The sequence below is a fragment of the Marmota flaviventris genome, chromosome 2, assembly GCF_047511675.1.
Source record: "Marmota flaviventris isolate mMarFla1 chromosome 2, mMarFla1.hap1, whole genome shotgun sequence".
Classification (NCBI taxonomy): Eukaryota; Metazoa; Chordata; class Mammalia; order Rodentia; family Sciuridae; genus Marmota; species Marmota flaviventris.
Genome location: NC_092499.1, coordinates 58,124,980 through 58,152,604, shown reverse-complemented (window position 1 = coordinate 58,152,604; position 27,625 = coordinate 58,124,980). Strand labels below are relative to the sequence as shown.

Below are 27,625 nucleotides of genomic sequence, written 5' to 3'. Positions count from 1 at the left end.
TGCTATGTGTGCCTGATGCTTAAGTTAATTTTTTCTTTAAAATAATGTTTATTTGCAAGGCCTTTCTTTTATCTACCAGTGTTATTTGCTAGATCTTCTGCCTGCATATCTAATTTACGTCATTATTGATAAAAGAAAATTATTGTAATCATTGATAAAAGAAAATTATTGTAATTATTGATAAAAGAAATGTAAATAGGAAATAATACAGGGAATAATTTTCAAGATACTCAGCACTTGACCACAGTTTACTATGTAAGTTAAAATGTTTGATTGCAAGAGGCTATTGGGAATTTGAAATGCTAATATATATATAATATATTATATATATATATATTATATATAATATATATAATATATATATAATATAATACATATATAATATATATATAATATATATATAATATATATATAATATATAATATAATACATATATAATATATATATATATATATATATATATATATATATATATATATATTATTGTTCTCTTGATCAACTGCTCCTTCATTGTTTAAAATTACAACAGAGAAGGCTGTGGTTTATGGGCCAGGAATGCAGATTTGTCTTCCACAGACAACTACCTGCACAAAACAAGAGGCAAATAAGTTTTGAATAGATTTTATAAGATTCAAGCAAAAAGCCATAGCCTTGAAAGTACAGGCTTTAGCCAAATGGAGGTCAAGGTGGTGGAAGTAAGCAGAACCTGAGTGAGGTAGGAAAAAAGGTTGAGCTCCGAAATTCTGTATGTCAGGAATAAAAATAGTGAATGAAATTCCTAGTGCAAACACAGAGTCCGCAGGCATGGTAAAGGGAAATATGTTAGTAAAAGGAAGAGAAGAGCAACAGAGTGAGCCCAAGAACTATTCTCTGAGAAAGGCATCAAATTTCCTCTTGAGGGTGGAAGGGGTGGCTTGCTTTCCAACCTGTAGGGTTAGGATGATTTAAAGATTAGCCTTGGAGCTTCGGCCTGCACCTGGGGGTTCTCAAGTAGCATAGTAGAGTAAACAGAGTTAGATTTTCAGGGAATGGTACCTGGTCAGTTCTTTGCAACTCTGTGGTACTAGGGAAGCAGACAGAATCCACCAAATATCTGAAAAGTGGCAGAGATAATGCTGTTAGACCTAAAGGTCTTATGATTTGCCCAAGACATAGACTGAAATGAACTACTCACCAAGAGCCAGGCAGTTTCAACAACACAATAAACAAACATTAAGTGCTAGAATAGAACAAGGAAGACTAGATAAAGTTGGCTAAGTCTGAAAGAATATCAATAGGAATCCCAAATAATAAACACCCCCTATGCCACCAGGTTGAGATGCATTGCAGCTGGGCATTGTGCTGCCCCCACTTCTCTAGATACTTCTTTGGGCTCAGAGTGATTGAGGTTAAAACCTGAGTTTATCAGGTTGAAATCTCAAACATATAGTTTACATTGAATCAGTAAGAATTCATTTTCTGTCATCAGAAATGAGATAAAATTTAATTTTAAAAATAAAAATATTTTTTTCTTAGAAGAAGCAAACAGGTGGTTATGAAATCGGTACCTTCTCTAATTGCTACTTAATATAGTTCTCTACTGCTCGGCAATTTTATGTTGTATTCTCTCATATTTGGAATCAGGAATTTCCGGATATTTTACATTTCAATTTATAGATCTCAGTAGCAGGAAAATTATGGTTTGAACTCTATTCAAATAACGGATGTACCTAACTAGCTGTTTAGACTTATAAAAGGGTTAATATTACTTGTCAGTTGTATTACCTTAGCTGCATTATTTATACTGGAGCATACTACACTTTGGAAATTTGGTTAAATGTAGATCCTAATGCTTTTTTATTGCAATCTGATATACAATGCAAGCTGACAACTGTTTGCACTTGGCAGTGACCTATCACATTTATGACAACGGAAGTACAACAAAAAGCAAGGCATGTTGCCCTCATATGTTTGGGGGGATAGCATCCAATTTTCTCTCAGTAGACATCAAGGCAATCTGTGGAGGGACTAGTCATAAATCAGTCTGTCAAAACCTGAGGCTGACTTTCAAGGAATGCTACTTAACTATAATTTAGGTATGATAATGCAAGCTTCCAAAGACATAACAGATCAAAACTAATAAACGGTTGTATATCTAAAAAAGACACTGCCATTTCTAAAGGTATAAATATCATGAGCAAAATATGATAAGCAAAATATTTCCATAATTGCATTAAAGTAACTCTTCAGAAGAATTTAAATGGACTATGAAGAAGATAATACTGCAACTTTTGGTAATGAAAGAAGAAAGGTATGTAATTAGATGGATAAATATGTTTTAATTAGTTTAAAATAGAAATAAAGTCCATTAATGATGTGTAATTTATTATTTTCTTTCCCCCAAAAGGAGTTATTAACACAATACTCCATCTTAAATCTATGTCATCTATCTTTTATTGGTGACTATATGGGAATTTTATTATAACTCATATCTTTAGGAGTTTATATTCTGTGGAATAGTCATAAGAATACAGGACTTAGGGTCTATAATACCTGAATATCTAATATCCTCCCTTAATTTTTACCAGTCATGTGGCTGGTAAAGAAGAATAGCATTTTCTTGTAAAAAGGGAATATCAGTATTTCTCTTATAGAGTTATATTAAAATGAGGAGAATAATTATGGGTATATATGTCTTGTATTCACTAGGTTATTCCCTTTTCTCTTTGAGGTTCTCACAAATGCAGTACTTTTCAATGTACTTTGTGATAGTGCTGAAAAGAGCCACAGTCCAAAAGAAAAGATGGCAGCTGTTTTCCCTTAGACATTTCAAAGTCTCTTGTCAACTTTTTGCTTAATTTGCTTTAACAAGCTAATTTTGTTTTTGTTTTTGTAAAATTAAGGGAAAATTCGGTATGATTTTTCCTCCTGAAACTTTTTCAACAATATCCTTTTTTTAATCCTCTGTGATAAAAATAATACATTATAGCTTTTAATAAAAAGCCCCCTAGGTTGTAATTTGAGGGCTTTAAGTTTACCCCCTAATGATATAAAAGGAACAAATGTCTTGTGAGAAATTTAAAAATGGAATTTTAATTGATATAAAAATATTTTAATATTTGCTTTCCTATCACCATGCTTACAGGCTTGATCTGGGACTGTCACGTGTAGTTAGGTTTAGATCCCACATTTTTTGAGGATGTTATAGTTTTACATTATTAAAGTAGAATGATTTTGCATTTTCTTTTGTGTATGTGCAAACATTGCATTTAGTTTTCCATTTTGCACAGCTCACTGATATACAATATGAAGTATTTAATTGCTTATTTCTCCAACTACTGAAGTATATACTTTCATTACAGCTTTAAATTAAAGACTTGAAATCAAACTTATTTCTTTTTTTATGCACATATGAAGTTATGTACTTTGGAGTTTGTAATAAGTAACAACATCAATGTATCCACCAACGAAAACTACTTGAGTAGAACATTTCATTATAACAACAGAATACCTACAGTCTCTCCCTTAGGATGTAATACAAATATTGAGTGGTATTAAACCTATATTAACACAGAAAAATATACCTTGATTAAACTTGCATATCTTTAGATAATAGTAAAAAGTCAAATTATTCTTTATATGTATTTATGTTTAAACTGCTTTTCTCCATCTTTTGAAATATCAGCCCTTTGGCTTTAGCTCATATATAAAAAATTTTTAAAAATCTATAGACAGTGAAATAATTATTTACATTATTTTATAGAATTTTTAGCTTCCAGAACTGACAGAAACTTTGCAGTGTCTACTATTAATTATGCACAATTATCTATGAAAGATAAGTACTTTCTTTGGAATTAGGTTTATATCCTTCTCCAATATGTCTTTTATATTCTTTGCCTGAATTTGCCAGTAAATTCAGTGACTATATGATAAAGTTAATGACCAGATACTATAAGTATAAAAATTAATAAGAAGTTGTATATGGCTAAGTACCTATGTGGGAAAAAAAAAACTATTGTAAGTGTATTGTAACTAAATATATAATAGCTATAATAAAAACAACTAGGAGAGCAGTAAATTTGGTGTATTTTGCAAAGGAAACTGGTATCCTAGAAAAAGTCATTTGGGGAATAACAGGTTTTAGAGCTGTACTCTGCAGCTGTATAGCCTTACAGTTGTTTAGGGTTAATTTAGCTTTCCTCTGCTTTAGTTTTCTTATTTGTAAAATAAAGCTACTGTACATTCCTACCTACTGGTATTAGTGGTAGATTGAATATGATAGTAAGTATGAAACAACTAACATAGTACCTGGCACAGAATAAGAACTAAGGTATATATAGTTTATTTTTATTATTAATTACCTAATCTGAACATACAATTGATCAATGTAGAAATGTTATAAGCCGCTACTAGTAGTAATGAGATGATCTTGCAAGACTAAGCTGTGTTTCACAATATATAGCTTAGGCATCATTGAAATACAATTCCATTGGTCGACACTTGGCATTTTGGTTAGTAGCAGGTCACCCAGTGACTCTTCTGCATGTCCAAATGTAAGAACCATCAGTAAAAAAAAAAAAAAAAATCAGAAACACCAAACAAAAGATCTTAAAGGTTGTTAGCTCAAAAAACTGATTCCAGAAAGAAAGGAAGAAAAAAGTATTAGACAAAAAGTGCCCTGTCATCATAGAATTCCAGGGAGAAAGCATTCTAGGAAAATTCAGAGTTACTCATCTATAACTCTTATTCTTCAATTCTCTTTTAAAAAGAGAAACATTTCAGGCACATATAAAATAATATAATCTCATTTTATTGCATATGGATTTCCAATTTTACCAGCACCATTTGTTGAACCAGCTATCTTTTCTCCAATGTACATTTTTGGCACCTTTGTCAAATATAAGATAACTGTAATTATGTGGATTAGTCTCTGTGTCCTCTATTCTGTAACATTGGTCTATAAGTCTATCTTGGTGCCAATACCATGCTATTTTTGTTACTATTGCCCTGTGGTATAGTTTAAGGTCTGGTATAGTAATGCCACCTGCTTCGCTCTTCTTGCTAAGGATTGCTTTAGCTATTCTGGGTCTCTTATTTTTCCAGATGAATTCCATGACTGCTTTTTCTATTTCTGTGAGAAATGTCATTGGGATTTTGATTGGAATTGCATTAAATCTGTACAGTGCTTTTCGTAGTATAGTCATTTTGACAATATTCATTCTGCCTATCCAAGAACAAGATAGATCTTTCCATCTTCTAAGGTCTTCTTTAATTTCCTTCTTTAGCATTCTGTAGTTTTCATTGCAGAGGTCTTTCACCTCTTTTGTTGATTTCCAAGTATTTTATTTTATTTTATTTTGATGCTATTGTAAATGGGGTGGTTTTTCTCGTTTCCCTTTCAGAGGATTTATCACTGATGTACACAAATGCCTTTGATTTATGAGTGTTGAATTTGTATCCTGCTATTTTGCTGAATTCATTTACTAGTTCTAGAACTTTTCTGGTGGAATTTTTTGGGTCTTCTAGGTATGTAATCATATTGCCAGCAAGTAGTGCTAATTTGAGTTCTTCTTTACCTATTTGTATCCCTTTAATTTCTTACCTCTAATTGCTCTGGCCAGTGTTTCAAGAACTATGTTAAATAGAAGTGGTGAAAGAGGATATCCCTGTCTTGTTTGAGTTTTTAGAGGGAATACTTTCAATTTTTCTCCATTGAGAATGATGTTGGCCTGGGGCTTAGCATAGATAGCTTTTATAATGTTGAGACATGTTCCTGTTATCCCTAGTTTTTCTCGTGTTTTGAATGTGAATGGGTGCTGTATTTTGTCAAATGCTTTTTCTACATCTGTTGAGATAATCATATGCACAAAACTCAACTCAAAGTGGATCAAGAACCTAGGAATTAAACCAGACACTGCATCTATTAGAAGAAAAAGTAGGCCAAAATCTCCATCATGTCAGATTAGGCCTCAACTTCCTTAATAAGACTCCTATAGTGCAAGAATTAATATCAAGAATCAATAAATGGGATGGATTCAATCTAAAAAGCTTCTTCCCAGCAAAAGAAACAACCAATGAGGAGAATAAAAAGCCTACTAATTGGGAACAATTCTTACCACATGCACATGAGATAGGGTACTAATCTCTATATAAGAATTCAAAAATTTTAACAGCAAAAAAACAAATAACCCAATCAATAAATGGGCCAAGGAACTGAACAGACACTTCTCAGAAGAAGATATACAATCAATCAACAAATATATGAAAAAATGTTCGATATCTCTAGCAATTAGAGAAATGTAAATCAAAACTACTCTAAGATTTCATCTCACTCCAGTCAGAATGGCAGCTATTAAGAATACAAACAGCAATAAGTGTTGAAAAGGATATAGGGAAAAAGGCATACTCATACATTGCCAGTGGGACTGCAAATTGGTGTGGCCATATGGAAAGCAGTATGGAGAATATTTGGAAAACTGGGAATGGAACCACCATTTAACCCAGCCATCCGTCTCCTCAGTCTATACCTAAAGGACTTAAAAACAGCATACTATAGGGGCGCAGCCACATTAATGTTTATAGCAGCACAAATCACAATAGCTAGACTGTGGAACCAACCCAGATGTCCTTCAGTAGATGAATGGGTAAAGAAAACGTGGTGTATACACAATCAAATATTACTCAGTATTAAAAGAGAATAAAATCATGGCATTTGCAGGTAAATGGATGGAGCTGGAGACTATAATGTTAGGTGAAATTAGTCATTCCCAAAAAACCAAATGCCAAATGTTTTCTCTGATTCACTGATGCTGATTCATAATATGCTGCAGGGAGTAGAGAGGATGGGAGGATTAAGTGAACTGTAGATAAGGCAAAGTAGAAAAGGGGAGGAAGTGGAAGGGAGGGAGAATAGGGGTAGGGAAGAGAGTGGAATGCAATGGTTATTATTACCTTAAGTATGTGTATGAAGACATGAAGGATGTGACTCTACTTTGTGTACAACCAGAGATATGAAAAATTTTGTTCTCTATATATTATATGAATTATAATGCATTCTGTTGTCATATATGACAAATTAAAATTTAAAAGCAATTAAATAAATAAAATAATATAATCATGATTTGTATATCTATCATTAACCTAAAAGAAAAATCACCAAACTCTGTTTCCATCTTACAATTGCCCCTTCTCTTGACACTCCCCTAACCCATGTAACCAGTGTCATTTTTTCCTTTAAATTTTTAATGTCTTTATTAATACATTATAGTTATACATAATATTTAGATTCATCCTAATGTAATCATACAGTCATGGAATACAGTTTGCTCCATTTCAGTCTCCAGTACTTCCTCTTCCTGTTCCCCTTTTTCTCTTCCTGTTTCCCTTTGGTTATTCTATTGGTCTTTCTACTATTTCTTTATACTTTTACTTAATTAGGGATTTATAGATATACTTAAAGGTGAAGGTGACATTCCTTGTGGCATATTAATTTTTGTACATAGTATAATTTGGTATTAGTCTTCACCATGCCTCTGCATTTCTTTATACTTGAGTACTTATCTATGTATCTCTTTTCAAAATACGTGATTTAAAATTAAATTTTATCTTATGTTTGCTTCAAAATAAATGTAATCTCAACATCACTGTTCCAAAATCCAACCATGTCAATATGTGTAGTTTATGTTCCTTTCCTATGCTTTATTTTGAAGCCCATCTTATAAGCTGTGTATAATTTGATACTTTTACCTAGTTGATGGATGTTTAGATCATTTTTTTGTCTTTTGTGTCATGAATATCCCTAATTATAAATATAAGAGTTTATATAACAGCATTGTTTTTATTGATAAATTGCTCTGAAAAGTTATAGCAGTTTACATATTCATCAAGTATACTTTTGGAAGACAGTTTTTCTCATAGTTTCTGTATATCTTGTGCAGAGGCTCTGTTTGCCCTTTCATGGCAGCCTATCTTTTCAAGGTCATTTGCACTGAAAGAATCCTCCAAAAATCTAAATGAAAGTGGGAATCTAAAGGAACAAATGAATTTCCTACTGAAAAATCTGGAGTAGAGGACCCTGAGGGACTTGGCTGTGCCATGAATATATTTCCTTGAGGGAATTGTCTCCAGTCTTCTGTGTATACCCACTATTCTATTCTAGGCTGTTTAGCTTGTAAGTGGGATAAAAACTCACTCATTTCCCATCCTTTATACACTGCCCTGACAGTCATAAAGAGTCTCATTAATTTACATATATCTATACCAAACTTGAATATTGTTGCTTTTAATTTTTTTTGTTTATCTGATGATGGAAAATAGTGTTGTTTAAATTTGTATTTCCTTGGGGCATTATGAGACTTGAGACTTTTCCCTAATTAGTTATTGGAGTTTCCTCATCTATGAAATGCCTGTTCTTCTTTGGCTTCTTTTGCTACTGAACTCTTTGTCTTATTTAGTTATAGGAATTTTTAATATATTAATTTTATATATTACAAATATCTTCTTCAGTGTTCTGGCTTGTATTTTCCTGTTTAATGAAGAATACTGATGAAAACAAATGTTTAAATTGAAATTTTAAATTTAATGTTAATTTCAAATTTGATTGACCAAATTTTTAGCTTTTCTTTATGATCCACACTTTTCTGTTCAAGAAAACAATCTATTACTTGAGGTGATAATGATATTCTTTGTGGTTTTTCCCAAGTGATTTATCCATTTTAAATTTTTTTTTCTTAAAATAAAAAAATTGCTGGGCATGGTGGTGCAAGCCTGAAATCCCAGCTACTCAGGAAGCAGAGAGGATCATAAGTTTTGGCAATTTACTGATATCCTGTCTCAAAATAAAATTAAAATGTGTGAGGATATAGCTCTATGGTAGATCACTTGCCTAGCATGCATGAAGCACTGGGTTCAATCCCTAGTACTGCAAAACAGTTTTTAAGTTTTTTTTATGATACATAAAAACACTAAAAATGGACAAATTAAAGAGGTACCATGTTATGTTTTAATATAGGTATATGTTGCACAATATTTAAATTAGATTAAACATATTTACCTCTGTTTTGCCTTTTAAAATTATGTATTTTATCATCCTGAGACTGAGTTCTTTGCATAAAATGTGAGAATAACTTACATATTTGAGATTTTTATTTCCAGATAGAGAACAGTATAGATTATATAAGTAGGATTACCTCACCTTCAGAAAACAAATATATAGATATATGAATACATACTTACATACACACATACATACATACAGCATGTATGTGTTTGTGTGTCAGTGTGTGTACATATAAGGTTTTACATGTTTATGTGTGCATAGAGAAAGACACACACACACACACACACACACACACTCACAGAGAGAGAGAGAGAGAGAGAGAGAGAGAGAGAGAGAGAGAGAGAGAGAGAGAGAGAGAGAAATTACCAGGAAAAAATACTAAAGGAAAGTGGAAATCTAAAGGAATAAATGAATTTTCTACTGAAAATGCTTTTGCCCTCAGCTGTCCACCAACTCACTCAGACTTGAACTTTGATTCACAATGGTTTGCAGTTTTGAGGCAGACAAGAATGAAAACCCAAAGCCCGCTGAAAGCAAGGCATCATTTTCTCCACTTTAATCTATGATACCAAAGGGTTTCACAATCAAAGTAAAAGTGAACCACACTGTTGATGCCCTCAGGAACATGTCAGAAGAAAGGAACACTTCTAAAGCAAATGTCTTTGTCCTAATCTCAAAGAACCACCTGTGATAGCATGTTAAGCCACATGATCAGCACATAGCCCAAAAAAACCCAAGTAAATACAAAGAATAAAACATCAAGAAGAAGAACATCATATATTCAAAATATGAAAAGTAGCAGACAACATATTATAAAACAAATATATTTAATATCTATCTAAATACAGAGAGTATTATACATGCACACGCAATGGGGACAATTCTTGTGTACTTGTAAAGTTAATCAGATTGGATGTATCATGCATGGCAGCTAATAAATTTACATTTCCAAACTTCATGGATAAATTTGGTTTATATGTGTGTAATTATTTTTATCATACTGCCTTTAAGGTTTTTTATTTAAATGAAATCAGTTAAAGAATTATTAATATATTTTTTTAAATCTCTGGAAGGTTTGTATAAGATCAGAATGACTTATTTCCTGAACAGTTTACATAAAGAGTCCTATAAAATTTCCTAAGATCTGAGATTCTGTTTTTTAGTGTGGAAGGTACAGTGAAGCCCATTCTTCTTATTATTATTGAACTTGGATTGAACCCATGGGTGCTTAACCACCGAGCTACATCCTCATCTTCAGCCCTTTTTTGCATGTTATTTAGAGAAGGGTGGCTGAGTTGCTTAGGTCTCACTGAGTTGTTGACGCTGGCTTGGAACTCATAATTCTCCTGTGTCAACCTCCCAAGCCACTGGGATTACAGGTATGTGCCATATGTGCCACTGTACCTGGCCCCTATTATTCTTTTCACATGTCGGTGGGTTTTCATTTTCATTATTCCACTGGCATCATTTATTTCAAGGGCACCAATGTGTCTATCTTGCAGATCCAGTGGTAAATTCCTAACTTTCATCTTATGTAAGTAACCTCCCAGCATCCTTCCTATAAAGGTGTCCTGGACACAAAATTCCTCACACCAGTGTTCCCCCATCACTCTTGATCACATTGTCATTTTTCATATTTTCTTAATTGCTTATATGACTCTGAAATCATTGTAGGTGATATATGTATTTCAATATTTATTCTCTCTTTTTTAATAGACTGGAAGAAGTCAAGGAATTGGTTTTGTTTGTTTTAGTTCATAATGTCTATAATACGTCTTAGCAACTGTTATGTATGGAATACATGTTTTGTTGATATAATAAAGAAGTTGCAGGTATTCAAGAGTCTAATATGCCATGAATATGTTAAATAAGAAGTAAATTTAATATTCCTCCAAACTTTTGGATCAAGGATTTTTATTTGAACTCTCCAATTTTACTTAATATTGGATAGCCTAAGGATTTAAGTCCTTTAAATCTATTTAATTTACCTTTCATAATTTGGCAGTTTTTCTGCTTATTATAGAAAAGCTAGACTTTAATAAAATATGTTTATCTAACATAATATGCTATTTAATAAATTTCCAGACTGTTTTTCCATTTACCTAAAACACAATAAGTACCTCTAAAGAAAAATACTGGAAAAAATATTATATAATTGTTTTTCTTTCAGGCTGGACAGCAGCGTTGGTGGGAACAGGAGATTAAAATAAATGGGAATATTCAAAAGGGAGAGCTAATTACATATAACTTGACTGAACTAATTAAACCAGAGGCTTATGAAGTCCGACTGACTCCTCTCACCAAATTTGGTGAAGGAGATTCAACAATTCGAGTGATCAAATATAGTGGTAAGTGGCCTCTTATTTAAACATATTTATTTATATATTAAACTGCCTGTAATATTAGTTTTATACTATCCACCAAATTTAGAAACAAAGTAAAACTTAACATATTGATTTTTCTGAATTATCAGCCAGGTGAACAAAACAAGCAAAACCCAAACAACTTAAAGACCTTAATATCATAAATTTTAGTATTTGTTTATCAATGTTGAGATATATTATAATACTTTAGTTAACACTGAACCTATGTGATGATGTCAATAATCTCTTTGTTTTACGATGCAATGTGTCTGCATGCTATCTTTTCAAATTTTGGATGACCTTAAAACTTATACCATTAAGAAGTTAGGAAATAGATAAAAATTGTTTGTGTGTTTTTAATAATATTAATACACTTCATTTTTAGAGCAGTTTGAGGTTTACACAAAATCAAGTAGGAAGTAGAGCATTCCCTCCTGACCCAATTCCCTCTATTGACATCTCATATCATTGTTATATTTTGTTGCAATTGATTAATGAATACTGATATTATTAAAGTCAATCATTTACCTTAGAATTCATTATGTATGTTGTATAGTTATATATGTATTTCAGGAGTGCTTAGTATCATTTCAGTATCATCCTGAGCAGTTTCAGTGCTCTAAAATCCCCTGTGTTGTACCTACCTATCTCTCCCACTCCTACAACACTGGCCAATACTGATCTCTTTATTGTCTGTGTACTTTTTCCTTTTTCATAATATTGCACAGTTGCAACCAGACAGTACATAACCGTGATAAGCACTGGCTTATTTCACTTAATACATATTTAAATTTTCTCAAGTCTTTTATGGCTTCATAGTTTATTTCTTTTCATTGTTAACTAATATGCCACTATCTAAATATAGTTCAGTGATCTCATCTGTTGAAGGACATCTTAGTTTCTGGGAAGTGGACTGGGGCTGTTGGTGGTTGTTCTTATGGTTGGTGGTCACTTTTTCTCAATTTGTTAATGTAAAAAAGTGAATGTGTATGTGAGTGCTAGTTGACACCTTACATTTTTAACTATATGTATGATTTTTTTACTATTTAAATGTACTATTTGAGTAAAAATTGAAGCTAGTATAGAAATGTGAAAAAAATTAAAAGTTGATCTTAAACATTTTTCCAGAATAAGCGCTCTAGGGAGAACAAAAGTAATAAGATTTGGAATTATTTTAATGTATTAAAGAGATTAATATTTTATAAGTTGAACTTTGCATGCATTTTAAGACTACAATGTTCAATGAGACTATCTGCCTCAGAATTTTCAATGTATTTTTCAGTGTTGAGTGAATCATTGGTAAAATGTTTCATATTTGTTTCATTCTCTCAGTGGAATATTATTCTTTTATATTATTTATTATCAGGGCTTGACATATGGAGATAATAGAATGCTTTCTTTTTTGCTGAAGTTTTCTATTTTATTTAGCACTAAATATATATTTTTGCACTTAAGAGGGAAACAGTGAATACTGTCAAAATAATAAATAAAGTGAAACTATTAAAATTTTATTAAACTCTTGCATCCACATTCAATTTCCACTAAAAATTAAGAAATATAATGTAGATCAGAATATTTGTAGGCAATCAAGTAATATAAAAAGCATTAAAATCATTGTAAATTTTAAACAAAGTCCTCAAAAATTTGTGGATTTTTATATTAGTTGACATAAATATGAGCTCCAAGAGTCTATGAGATAGACAACTATAAAACCCCACTGTATTTTTCTAAGGTGTTTCACTTCATATATTTTATAACATATGAATAATTACCTCCTTTTATCTAACATTAATGCTTCCTGGCCTTTAATTATAAAATAACAGTTTTATGGTGGGGCTTTAGAAACTTCATTAGTAGCAATTTCTTCCAAAGACGCAGTTATTAGGACACAGAAATTATTGATGTCCTGCACAACTAAACAATGGTGAAGTGACCCGAATTCATGCTCTTGTAACAGATGATCTTTAGCACTTTGCTCCAAGTTTAGGAGATGAGTATCAATTTTCTTAAAGAGGGAGAAAAAAATTTCATAAGCTTATCAATTTTTACTGAAAATTCTGAGACACAAACTAAAATGAATAAGAGATATGGCAAATACATATCCCTTATAGTTCTGAGTTTTAAAAATTACATTTATATTCTTAGGCATGCATATAAAATATTAAACATTTTAATTAAAATTACATTTATATAATAAATATTTGGGCAAACCATATGATATATAGGCATTGTATTAGTCTTCTTGGGCTGCCATAACAAAATACCATAGGCTGGCTGTATTAAAAAAGCAAAATTTTATTACCTCTTTTTATAGTTCCTCACAGTTGTATACGCTGGGTGATCAAGGACAGTGGCTGGTTTATATTAAGGCCCCCCACTTCCTGGATTGATGATGACTGCTTTCTTTCTGTGTCCTCACATGGCAGAGAGAGAGTTCTCACTGACTTCTCTTTTTCTTATAAAAGACACCAGTCCCATCAAGTTAGGGCCATACTATGACTTCCTTTAACCTAAATTACCTCCCCCTAAGTCCCCTATCTCATATATTATCACACTGGAGATTAGGCTTCAACATATGAAATTTGATTGAATACAATTCAATCTGTGACATGTGTTTGTAAGAACTCACCCATGTAAATACAAATGAAAGAGGAAAATATGGAATAACTGATACATTTAGAATTTAAAATTTTCATTAAGTTAGCTGTGTTGTTTATATAGTGAATTTGGGTGATAAAATATTGTAGCAAGAGGCAAACCTCATTCTAAGATTGCATATACACAAAATATTTCTTAGAATTAATTATAATCCAAAGATACTTCTTTGAAAGATAGTACATAGAATTTTTTTAGTTTATATTATTTTCAACATAAAATAACTATTTTTACAGATTTATTTTTCAAATTTAATATACATTGATGACTTGCAAGAAAATACATTATTTTAATTCACTTTTAGAATAACTACTGTGTCATTCTCTGTATCATTTATTCCATAATTTTTAATATGAAATACAGAATAAGAAAAACAACAGAGGTAATGGGAATTATCTTTTATGTGTAGAAACAATGCAAATAATTGGAAACTCAATTTTTAAAAATTTATCTAAATGTATTAATGCAACAATGAATATCCTTCATGCATGTATATGTGTTTTGACCTAATATTATACTCTACTAGTAATGTGCAAATTTTCATAAAGGTGGTCAATGGCAAACACTAGAAAAATGATAATATAGCATTCTGCAGGGTAGATTAACTGCCCATTGTCATTATGGGGAATATAATTTTGTTCTGCTTCATCAGAATTGAATTTTCCCTCAGGGTGATACATGCCTAATCAATATATATACAGATAACACTTTATCTTGTAAGTTAGATATATTTTTGTTAATGTTTCAGTAAAATCTAAAAACATTTCTTTTTTGGAAGAAGTCTACTCACACATATTGCAACAATTTTCTGAAACACATATTCTTTTTGGTACACAGAAATACAAAATATATTGGTTATCACTTGAGATCTACCTGTGTACAAAGCATTGCATGTGCGTGTGTGTGTGTGTGTGTGTGTGTTAATTTAATTAAACCAAATGACTTGTAAGTACCTTTTTGTTATAGAACACATGACATGATATGAAGATTATTATTTTTGTGCATACCATATTATTCTCAGTAGAAATATATATATATAATAAAACACAAAGGCATAGTCTCTGTTGGATAATTATTTTCATTGTTAAACTGTCTAGATAACAGGTTGCCCTACTGTCAGCCTGAGTTTCAATTTCTGGATTTTGTACAATTCTGGCTGAGATATGAAAGGTCAGCAACTCCATTCCTGGGAAAATGAACAAATCCCCCATGTTATTTAGCATTGATCTTTGGTACTTTGAGGTTGTTATTGCTGAGATTCAAACTAGATTGCATTCAACCCTCCAGAAGAAAATGGATGGCAAATATAATTCTCCATGATCACAGTAGGGAAGTTCATCAAGTTTTGGTAAGAAACTATGAGACACTGAAAAGACTGATCAGATTTTATTTATAAAAGACATTCAAGTCTTGCTAACATTATCTTTTTTTTTCTTATCTTGTAGCTCCAGTAAATCCTCATTTGAGTAAGTATATTTTTACTTTAAAAATGACAATGTATTTCATAATGAAGAAAATAAAACATGTATAAATAAATATGCAACCAATATTTAGCGACTGTTCTTATTTGATTAAATAAGATTAAATATACAAAGAATATTTAGCGACTGTTCTTATTTGGTTAAAACACAGTCTGTTAGAATCAGTGGAACTGGCATTGTATGTGAATTTTAAATTTCAAATATATGGTATAAAAACAAATTAATATTGATAACTTCTATTTATAAATATTCCTAAATATGTAAATATGAAACTTTTTCTTGGATCTGCTTAATATTTGCTCTTTCTGTAACTGTGAAATCATTTGTTTTTCTTTGTGAGATTGCATTGTTTTTATAGGCTCATTTGATTTTCATTCTTTGAATTTCTATATTGCAGCCATAAAAGAGTGTGGTTACATAGAAAGTTGGTATTTAGATGGTTTGATGTTTTTTCACAAATAACTGGTTTAAATCTAATATATTTGTCTATTTTAAGTTATAAATTTTTAAAATTTATTAATTTTTGAAGTTTTTAGAAATTCTTTTTCTTTTTTTTTAAATGAGTGTAACATGAAATACAGTATGTATATACTATAGATGTTTCCTAGATGTGGAAACATCACTACTTTCAGAAAACAACTTTGAAATAATAAAACAATTTACCATGAAACCTTACTCAAACACATCAATTATTGAGAGCTTTATATTTTTAATATAAAGTTATATTTTTGAAGGTTCTAAGAAATGAACAAAGAGGGTAGGTGGGCACAAGAGGGTTAATGGGTACCAGGGTTCTTATTCTGGGTTTTTATTCTTTGTTCTCCTCTTATGGAGCAATCTGGGAAATACAGTAAAATTTTGGAACTCATGTAACACAGAATTTTGAAATATCTTTACTTCTATGTAGCTCCTGAAACTCTGCCAAAATAGTATTGTAATTAGGAAACTAGTAAGAATTCAGGATCCAGTCAATCCAGTTCTGTATCTTTGTGAAACTCATGGATTTTATTACTTTCCATTTTATGAAATATTTTAATATTTAATATTACATTGACTTTTGGTAAGGTTATACAGCTCAGTGCATTTTTATTATCTATCAAAAATTCTTTATTTCAATAAACTTTTTATTAATAAGCTTTCTTGCACATATTTATAATTATCCCATTTAAAGCAACAGAATAATCATAAAATTGTCATGGTCCCAAATCATGTTTTTTTTTTTTCCCCTTTTGTCATTATATGTGATAACTTTGATAAAACCTCTCTAGTAATAATCTACCCCCCATAAAAACGTATGAAGGGATGTAATTAAATATTTATATTGCACATATAGTTTTATCCCATCTGAATTACTAATTATAATATTGCAAACAACCTATCACACATTAAATATCCTAAATTATGAACAATTTTAGTCATATATAACTTTCTGTTGTTTGTATAAACTATATGATTACTTAATTTCACTATGAGAGTCATATATTCAGACTTTAAATATTCTTTTTCATTTTTGAAGAACAAATATAATTTAAACATGTCAAAATTAAATCACAAAAAGGAAATGGTTAAACAGTGTTATAAAAATCATTATACATAATTTTAAATAACATATATTAAGTAAGATTGATCAGCAGATCTAAAACTGAAATCTTCTATCTTTATATATGTGATTTGACCTCTTTTTTGTATATATACACTATGTAATTAAACAATTGAGAACTTTTAAAATCAAACAGTGCTCTGTAATTATCATAACTCTAAAGCAACAATTAAAAGTATCTCAGATTGTACCTAAAAACTTTTTAAAATCCATTGCATATAACTGTCTGCTGTCATCAACATTGTATCTTTGATTACTAGCCCCTAATGGTTGTGTCTTATTTATATCAGTGACATAAACATGTGTCTAATAGTTTATGTGGAATATTGCTCATCTATAAATTTATAGATTTAGATTCCCTTAAATACTTACATTCCCTGTAAACTACCTAAACAGAATATAGAATATTAATACAAAGAGTTGGCAAATCAATAATTGGACAGACCAAAACAATACAAAAAGTTATTCCTTAAATTTATAAATAAAGCCTTCTCTTTTATGTTTATTTGTGTCAGTAGATTCAAGTAATTCAGGGATAAGAATAAAAAGGACTCCATTCCCATGGATATCTAATAAATCTAACCTATTTCAAGGGTTGGAAGGGACTCAAATTGAAGTCTATTAGATGTTTCTCATCTGTGAATTGCCATGAATCTGAATTCTGTTTTTACTTCACCATGTTACAGCTGACTTAGTCAACATTTTCTGTTCTGTGAGCCTCATGTGTAAGGATTGTTGTGACTTCTTAAAAAGTTGTCATTAGGTTGGATGAAATAACATATATATTGTTTAATGTGCTCAATTAATCATATACACTATTTAATTATGTTTCTAGTGGACCTTATCCAGCTTTTTTATCTACAACTTATTTCAAGCAGAATATATCCCAATAAGAAAACCTTTGATATCTAGAAACATTACTACCACCCATATTTTAGAGAAAGTTGAAAATGTCTATCTCTGAAGTTGTGTTGGATCTGAACTCAAAGTATAGTAGGCATCCAAGAATTCCCAATCCCTCTTCAGGCACATCATAAAGTTCTTTTTATTATTTTACTTCAAGTAAATTTCAAACATTTGGCAAACCCACATTCAAATAAGTATGAAAGATGACTGCTTTTCAAAATAATTTGTTATTATCTTGCCCTAAGCTAACTTCCACTTGTGCCAATGGGTAAAAACAAAAGCATCTCTAGACACTGCATGAAAAATTACAAATGCAATGTATAAGTCTATCAAATGCCATCAGGTAAATTAATAAAGCTCATCTTCTAATTTGCAATTTTGTTTTAATTTTCCTTTCTATACTTAAAAAAGGAAAGTTAGGAAAAGTCTCCAGGCATAATTCAAGCATGAATTATGTTTCAATTATCTGGATATTTCTGAGGAAAATGGTTTGAGTTTTAATTATTCAGTATAATACTGATCAACATATAAAAATAATTTATCCTTTTTATTAAAATTGCAATAGTTTTATGTTTAGTTATAATATTGTCTATTAAGGCTCTGATGTTATTATCATGATCTTATATTTGTCTTATTGTTATTGCTTTATAATGTTAGAAGAGTTTTTAATATAAATATTGTGATGTTATTAATTTAAATTAATCTTAGTTAATTTAATTAAAATTTTAACAGGAGAATTTCACTGTGGATTTGAAGATGGTAACATTTGTTTGTTCACCCAAGATGATACTGATAATTTTGACTGGACAAAACAAAGTACTGCAACAAGAAATACAAAATATACTCCTAACACAGGACCTAATGCTGATCGCAGTGGCTCCAAAGAAGGTATGAGGGTATGCAGTGTAGTGTTCATTACAATCAGAGACCTGAAAAATGTTATAAACGTGAACTATAACAGTATGTAGCCATATATATCACCATTATGGAATAAAACATTATATCTTAGTTATAGGATCAATAATTTAGATAATTCCAAAGTGTGTAGACATTGTTTTCTCAGAACTCTCTGACATAAATAGATGAGAAGTCAGAAAGTTGTTATTGTTTTGTTTTTTTGCTAACTCAATTCTAAAATTCTAATTTTCCAGAAGCTTTTGTACATTTTAATTTAAATATTTCTATTTAGAGATTGTTTAAAGATTATTTATTCTTTATGCTAACACTGCCATGGGTCATACATGTGTATGTAAATGAGCTATAAATTCTCCTATTGATCTTTATTTTGTAGGAAACTCAAAAATTTCTCAATGGTTTGAAATTCATGTTTCCCAGTAAGAATGTGCTTAAATGCTTTTTTTTTTTTGGTCTGTTTTAAGGTTTCTATATGTACATTGAAACATCTCGACCCAGACTGGAAGGTGAAAAGGCTCGACTTCTCAGCCCTGTTTTCAGCATAGCTCCAAAAAATCCTTATGGACCTACAAACACTGCATACTGTTTCAGCTTCTTTTATCACATGTATGGACAACATATAGGTGAGATGGCAAGAAGTTCTGTTCTTGTAAAATAAATAGCAAGAAACTGTTTCACACCATGTGAAAATAATTTTTTAGTCAACGAATGCCATCATTGGCTTTTTAAATGACTTACCTACAAATCGCAAAATAAGATGCCAAGAATTTTCTCCCATCATTTAATTTCCAAAATTCAGATTTTAATTTGAAAATTAGAGCATTCCTTCACTCCTCTAGAATGGTAATTCAGCCAGACTGTCAGTGAATTTCATTCCTCAGGAGATCTTCTGGTGAAATTGACATAGCATAATTTAGGCTGTTTTTTTCTAGAGAAATTGGATTAAATAATGACTCAATGCATCTTAGTAATGATGAAAAGGAATTTTGTCATGTTGACAAGTAGTTTTGCTGCACCCATGTATCTGGAATATTGACACGATAGCTTCTTGTTGATAAAGTATGCTTAAAACTTAGAATTTAAGGCCATCATAGATCCTGAAGAGAACACAAGGGTGAAGACACATCCTTGCCCTTAGAGACCTCGCAGAGTACTAATGAAAGCTGAGATGAGTAAATGCACAACTGTGCAAAAAGAGCACATAGTATTGAAAGTGGATCTATCAAATCTCGATGGGGGAAAGATCATGATCCAAGTCTCCAATTCTGGGGTTTGTTTGTTTGTTTTTGTGGACTAGGGATTGAACCAAGGACCTTGCATGAGTCTCCAATTCGTATGTGTAATTGTAAAATTCAAAGAACTGAACACCAGAATTTTTAAAATTAATCATTTAACAGTACATGTTAACTTGTTCTATGTGTGTTAGAAATAGGTAATATGAACTGTTATGAACCTATTTTTATTCTTAATCCAAATGAATGTGAAAATGTATACTATTTGCGGCATAAATGTTACTGTTTATTTATAAGATTCTGTTCCATACCCTACAAGGCAATATCATATTCTATAAAAGCTATACTCCCTACACATTCTAAAATAAACTGAAACATATCTACCCTCATGGAAGTTAGACAAGGAATTGTGGATCTGTATCTAAGTGAAGAAAGAAGCAATGCTTTAAAAAAAGTATAATATTTCTCCTAGATATGCAAAAAGCATATATTTTCAATGGGCAGAGATTAGCTCAGGAAGGAATAAGGCTTTGGTAATGAAGAAGTAAACTTGGAAAGTTAGGACATTAGTGTCTTGATATAAATTAATAAAAATAATAATATATATTTGCATTCATAAAATTTGGTACATAATATATATCAGCTACTACCCTATTTAAGCTAAGTCATCCTCTTATTTGAGTTTGTAAAACTAAGCATCACTGTCCATCTCTTGCAGTGGAGAAAAGTGACCCTCAAGAAGTTTATAAGATTTGCCAAGTAATCCTGTGCTGGGATTGAAACTCATGGCCACTATTCTTCACAGTGTAGCAATAGGTGACAGTCTAGAAAGATAGCTTTTCTAAAGTTGAAAAGCATTCTCAACACAATGTAAACAGACCTGGGCTGGATATTGGCTGTAGCACTCAGTCACTATAAGCCTTTACAGAAGTCAGTTAGAATGCCTGACTGTTAGTTTCCCCATCTGCAACATGGGAATAATAATTCATGTTTCAGAAAACTGTGGTTAAATGAGATAGCATAAGAACTATCTGCTGTCAGAGGCAGACACACAGTCTTGGATTACTTTGAATCACGAATAACAGTAATAGCAATAACAAAGTAGCAGTTGACTTTTATGTAGCACTCATTATGGATCAGGACACCTCACAAATAAATTTGTGCTCATTAAAGCAATTATCCTATTTCACAGATAAAGAAACTGAGATAGAAAAGAATTTTGATTAGCATTCTCATGACATAATTGATAAGTAGGGGCAGCAGAATAACAGCCTGGGGAGATGAACCCTGAATCTTCCTGTTCACCCTGCAGGAAGGCTGATGGGAGTGTCGTGAAAACTCAGCAGAGCATGTGACACTTGCTTAGTGGTCACAGTGAATTATCATAGATTCTGTGAAGGCATGGAGCACAAGATCTTTGATTTAGAAAAATACATCTATCTGTAGGAGTGAGTAAAATTATTGAGAAACAGTGGAATGTAAACAAGAAAAGCCCTTAGAAAGCTAGGAAAGCATACCTGGTGTCATGATGGCATAAACTATGAAAGGAAAACTAATCTCCACAGAGTCATTTATTATCTGAGGACTGCTTTATTAACAAAGGTAGGATTAGTCCAGTTCTTCTTAGTAGTTGATCATGTACATTTTATTTCACTTACTCTATTTTAAATGTATTTTGTGGACTTTCATCTTTCCAAGTTTACCTGAGAAGAGGTATATTTTTTTACTGAGTTCTAAGAATAGTTTGATTTATTTTAAAGTATAAAATAATATCTTTATATGTAAGTATGAATCTTTTAGGGCTTTCTTGCAAAAGCATATTTGTGCTAAATCCCACAATAATTTAAGATATTTTTAATCTCACAATTTTTATTCATATCCTCTTTGTTGTCAGTCAGTGGATGTATAGTTGACCTTCTCCTAACATAGTTTAGATTTTTTTCAGGGTTGGAGCTCAGGAGAGCAGTTCTCTCTCTGTCAACTAATTTGAACCCTTTAGTACCATTTCTCAACTTTATCAGCTCATTGACAGTTGTAGTTTGGGTATTGGGTCTGTTACATGGGTCCCGCTCAGCAGAACATAGGCATGCTGCTTATTAAAAATCTAGCAAGCCAGGCACTGTGGCACATATCTGCTTGGGAGGCTGAGGCAGGAAGATCATGAGTTCAAAGCCAGCCTCAGCAAAAGTGATGTGCTAAGCAACTCAGTAAGATCCTGTCTCTAAATAAAATAGAAAATAGGGCTTGGGATGTGGCTCAGTGGTCAAGTAGCCCTGAGTTTGATCCTGGTACCTCCTGCCCCACCCCACCAAATCTAGCAAACATAACTGTTCCATCCATTGAGTAATCAATTAGGAATAGATGAGAATGGGTGTACTCATTTCATTGCAGTACATTTTATTACATTTCCCAGATACTGCATTTTTTACAAATTGAGATTTTGTGGCAATCCCGCATCTAGAACTCTGTCAGCACTATTTTCCCCAAAACATATGCCTCTTTGTTACATTTTGATAATTTCTACACTATTTCAAAATTTTTCATTGTTATTTTCTGTTATGATGACGAATGATTTTTGTTGTTATGGCTGTGATTCTTTTGGAACACCACAAACCACACCCATATGAGATGGGAACTTCATCAGTAATGTGTATGTGCTGATTTCTCCAATGCCAGGCAATTCTGTCATCTTTCTCTTTCTGTACTTGGGCCTCCCAATTCTGTGAGACACAACAATAGTGACATAAGGCCAACTGATAATCTTACAAAGGCCTCTAAGTGTTCAAGACAAGAGTCACACATCTGTCACTTTCAATCAAAAGCTAGACATGATCAAGTTTAGTAAATAAAGCATGTTGAAAGCCCAGAGAAGCAAAAGCTCTGCCTATTGTACCAGTTAGCCAAGTTGTGAATGCAAAGAAGTTCTTCAAAGAAATTAAAAGTGCTGCTCCAATGAACCTACAAATGCTAAGAAAATGAAAAGCCTTATTGTAGATGTGGAAAAAGTTGTAGTGATTTGAATATAAGATCAAACCAGCCTCAACATTTCCTGAGGCCAGAGCCTAATCCAGAAGAGGGCTCTAACTTTCTTCAATTCTGTGAAGGCTAAGAGGAAAAGGAAGTTTTAGAAAAATATGTAGAACTAGAAGAGGTTGGTTCATGAGCTCTAAGGAAAAGAGCCATTTCTATAATATGAAAGTTCAAGGTGAAAGAGTCAGTACTGATGTAGAAACTAGGGTATGTTGTCTAGAAGATCTAAGATGACAGATGGAGGAGGTTTCACTAAACATTAGATTTTCAATGTATACAAACATTAGATTGGAATACAAGGGTATCTATGTCTTTCATACCTAGAGAAGAGCAGTCCATGCCTGTTTGAAACCATTATTAATGGTTTCAAAGCATCAAAAGGTAAAAATTAACACTCTGTATTAAAAGCTAATGCAGTTGGTGAATTTACAATGAAGCCAATGCTGATTTAACATTCTGGAAATCCTAAGACACTTATTTTTGTGCCTACAAACACATAATCCGCTCTGAAATTCATGAATCCAGGTGTAATTTTTTACTTTCAATTGCTATTATTTAAGAATTATATTTTATAAAGGCTTGAGTTGCCATAGATAATGATTCCTCTTTGTACCTGTGTGAAGTAAATGAAAAACCTTCTAGAAAGGATTCACCATTCTCAATGCCATTATGAACATTCATAATTAATGGGAGGAGGAATATTCATTATTTATGTAAACATTAACTGTTAGCTTGGAAGATGTGGTTGATTCCACTCCTTGGGTAAGAAGAGTTCAAGATTTCAGTGGAGGAAGCAACTACAGGTATGGTGGAAATAAGAGAACTAGAATTAATAGTGGAGACTGAAGATGTGAATGAACTGCTACAATCTCCTGATAAAACTCCAATTGATGAGCAGTTGCTTCATATGAATGAGCAAAATGGCTTCTTGAAGTGGAATTTATTCTGGTGAAGATGCTGAAAAAATCACTGGAATAACAAAAAAGGTTTGGGATATTACAAAAACTTAGTTGATGCATCAGACAAGGTATGAGTAATTAACTCCAATTTTGGAAATAGTTCTGTTATGGATAAAATACTATCAAATAGTATCATATGCTATGGAAAAGTCTTTTGTGAAAGTAAGAGTCAGTAAATTTGGAGAACTTCATAGCCAACCCAACTTTCAGCAACCATCACCCTAATAAGTCAACAGCCATCAATATGTTGGCAAGATCCTCCACCAACAAAATGAACATGTCTTGCTGAGAATCAACTGTTCATATTTTTTAGCATTAAAAAATTTAAGGTATATATGTTTTTATATGTAATTCTATTGCACACTTAATGAGCTATAGAGTGATATAAACAACTTCAATACACACTAGGAAACCAAAAAATCCATGTGATTCTCTGATTTATAATATTTGCTTTATTGTGATTGTCTGGAAATGAACCCACAACATCTTTAAGATGTGCCTGTACTTCATTAAGGAGATATTGTTTTTAGATAAAAACCTTACCCCTGGACTAGGTTTGTAGTGGTAGAGCGCTTGCCTAGCATGTGTGAGGCACTGGTTCAATTCTCAGCACTGCATATAAATAAGCAAAATGAAGGTCCATTGACAACTTTAAAAGTATTTTAAAAATACCAAAACCTCCAATCATTGCATATATTATTCTCAAACCTTCATTTATCTGTAAACTTATAGTCACTGGTTTTACAAATTGCATTTTAATTGTATTCTTTCTTTTGGAAATCCAGATTCGAGAGTGATTTTTTTCTGGATTTCTAATAGCTCAATTTCATTTATTGCTTGTGGGTAATTTTGAATAAGTCTTGTGGTTTTGACTGTGAATAAATGACAGCATATCATTAAGAAGAATAATCATTGTCTAATAATACAAAAATGGGTAATACATTACCAGCAAGAGAGTCCTATTTGTAATAAACTCAAATATACTATATTAATTACATACTGCTGCACAGCAAATTTTCCCAAAATTTTATAGCTTAAAATTAAAAGTACTTCTTTTTAAAAAATTTTTATAACTCTTTTTCTAAATTTATATGTGACAGTGGAATGCATTACAATTCTTATTACACATATAGAGCACATTTTTTCAACCTCTGATTGTACAGAAAGTATATTCACACCATTTTGTGTCTTTATACATGTACTTTGGATAATAATGTTCATCACATTCCATACCCCATACCCCCATCCCTTCCCCTCCCACCCCTCTGCCCTATCTAGAGTTCCTTTATTCCTCCCATGCTCCCACTCTCCCTACCGGACTATGAATCAGCCTCCTTATATCAGAGAAAACATTTGGCATTTGGTTTTTTGGAATTGGCTGACTTCACTTAGCATTATCCTCTCTGGGGATGTAGCTCAGTTGGTAGAGTGCTTGCCTCTCACACACAAGGCCCTAAATTCTAATCCCCAGCACCACCACACACACACACACACACACACACACACACACACACAAATGTACAAGTACTTCTTATTTCAGAGTTTTTGTGGGTCCATAATATGAATGACTTAACTGGGTAGCTGAAGCTCAAGATCTCTCATTAGGTGGCTGTCAAACAGCCAGACAAATGAATCCAGTCCAATTTAACTCAACTAGCGGGGATACACCTCCAAGCCCACTTGCTGCTTTTATAAGGCTTCCTTTTACTTTCTGGGTTTTGAGGTCTGTTTCTTGATGGCTATTGAGGGGAAGCCTCTCTCAATTCCCTGACTGGCAGATCTCTCCACAGAGCTGTCTCATGACATGGACAGCCTTCTTTCAAGTCAAGAAATCCACATGAGAGAGCAAGCAAATGAATGCTGAGGAATTTTTGTAACCCAATCTCTTAATTGATATTCCATAATATTTCTGTATTCTAATGATTATAACTGAGTTGGTAATTCCAGCCCGTACTCAGGGAGGAGATTACATGAGTATTAATGACAGGAAGTTGAAGTTATTAGGAGATAATTTAGAGTCTGCCATACTGATATAATTTATGTTAGTTAAATGCTTTATCAACATTTACTAAAGAAAGAAACATTTCCAAATGAAAGATAGTGTGTGTTAACCTTTAGCTGTTGATTTACATGTAAATGATATGACAGCTGGCTATTGATAATAATACATCAGTATTCCTGTAACTCCTACTGGGCATTTTAATTCTTAATGAATCAATTGAGTTTCTAATGTTCTTGCAAAGAAATTGAATCTCATGTGAGATCACTAGATATGACATAAGCTTATTAAAAACCAGAAAGATATATACATTATTTGTTTCTACAGAAAGGGATGTGAGATTTAATCATCACACCAAAAAAATAGAGATAAAAATACAAAAGGCATTCATGAATATATTCATTGAACTTGATAAGAATGGATCAATAAATTTGTGCTTCAAGAAAGTTAATCTCATTGGATCAAATGAAAAGGAAGGGAGCCCAGTATGATGGTGCACACCTACAATCCCAGTAGCTCAGGAGGCTGAGGCAGGAGGATCGTGAGTTCAAAGCCAGCTTCAACAATAGTGAGGCACAAAGCAACTCAGTGAGACCCTGTCTCTAAATAAAATACAAAATAGGGCTGGGGATGTGGCTTAGTGGTTGAGTGTGCCCCTGAGTTCAATCCCTAGTACACCTCCTCCTCAAAAAAAGACGAAAGAAAGGAAGGGAAAGGAGTTCATTAATGAATTCTACTCTTCTGTGAGAAAAAAAAGAGATAAAATAGAGAGGTGGAGTTGTGGAAGCCTTTTTTAAGAGAAAAGAGTCAATAGGGTAAGCTTAATGACACAAAATTCAGGGGTAGAAACTTCTAGGACCTTAGTACTCTGGTAGCAGGGGTCAGCCTTGAAGAAATAAACTAATGTTACTTCCTGTGAGGAGAGAAACAAACAAAAAAAATTAGTAGATTTGACACATTCCTGGATGGAAAAACAGCCAGCAAACAAACACCTCTATTTTATTTACAAAAAAATATAGAAGTGAATGTTTGAAGGGTAGATAACTTCAGGAGAGTAGTACAGGGGAATACAAGCTCATTAGGAATATGAAGATTAGAGAGGTTACCAACCTGGGAGGGTATTAGTCCTCAGGGAATTGAGATGGGTTTTAGGATATAATGTTCAGCTTCTTGTGTATAGTGCTGCTTATTGGTCCACAATTCCGGGGTGAATCTCTAAAACCAGTAACATATGACCTCAACGATATATCATCCTAGGACTTCTCCTTGTAATAACTCTCCAATTCATTCCAGTCACAACTGAAAGTCTTCAAATTGAGCTCTATTACCTGGGCCTTTTTATAGACTCTTTTGTCCTGCCAAATGGATTCATGGTTGAAGCAGAAACAATGTCTGTTGGTACCCTGCATATAAATATTTATTTGAGCACTCAATATCTATTAAAACTA

At 32.1% G+C, this 27,625-nt stretch overlaps 1 protein-coding gene across 1 annotated transcript in view; it reads left to right on the top strand.

Annotated features, from left to right (window-relative positions):
- Nucleotides 1–27,625, top strand: part of Mdga2 (MAM domain containing glycosylphosphatidylinositol anchor 2) — a 759,648-nt gene that overhangs the window by 712,047 nt on the left and 19,976 nt on the right. The window contains exons 11-14 of the mRNA XM_027929596.2: nucleotides 11,208–11,385; nucleotides 15,501–15,521; nucleotides 18,775–18,930; nucleotides 19,422–19,580. Of these exons, the coding sequence (XP_027785397.1) occupies nucleotides 11,208–11,385; nucleotides 15,501–15,521; nucleotides 18,775–18,930; nucleotides 19,422–19,580 (514 nt within the window). The remainder of the gene's footprint in view (nucleotides 1–11,207; nucleotides 11,386–15,500; nucleotides 15,522–18,774; nucleotides 18,931–19,421; nucleotides 19,581–27,625) is intronic.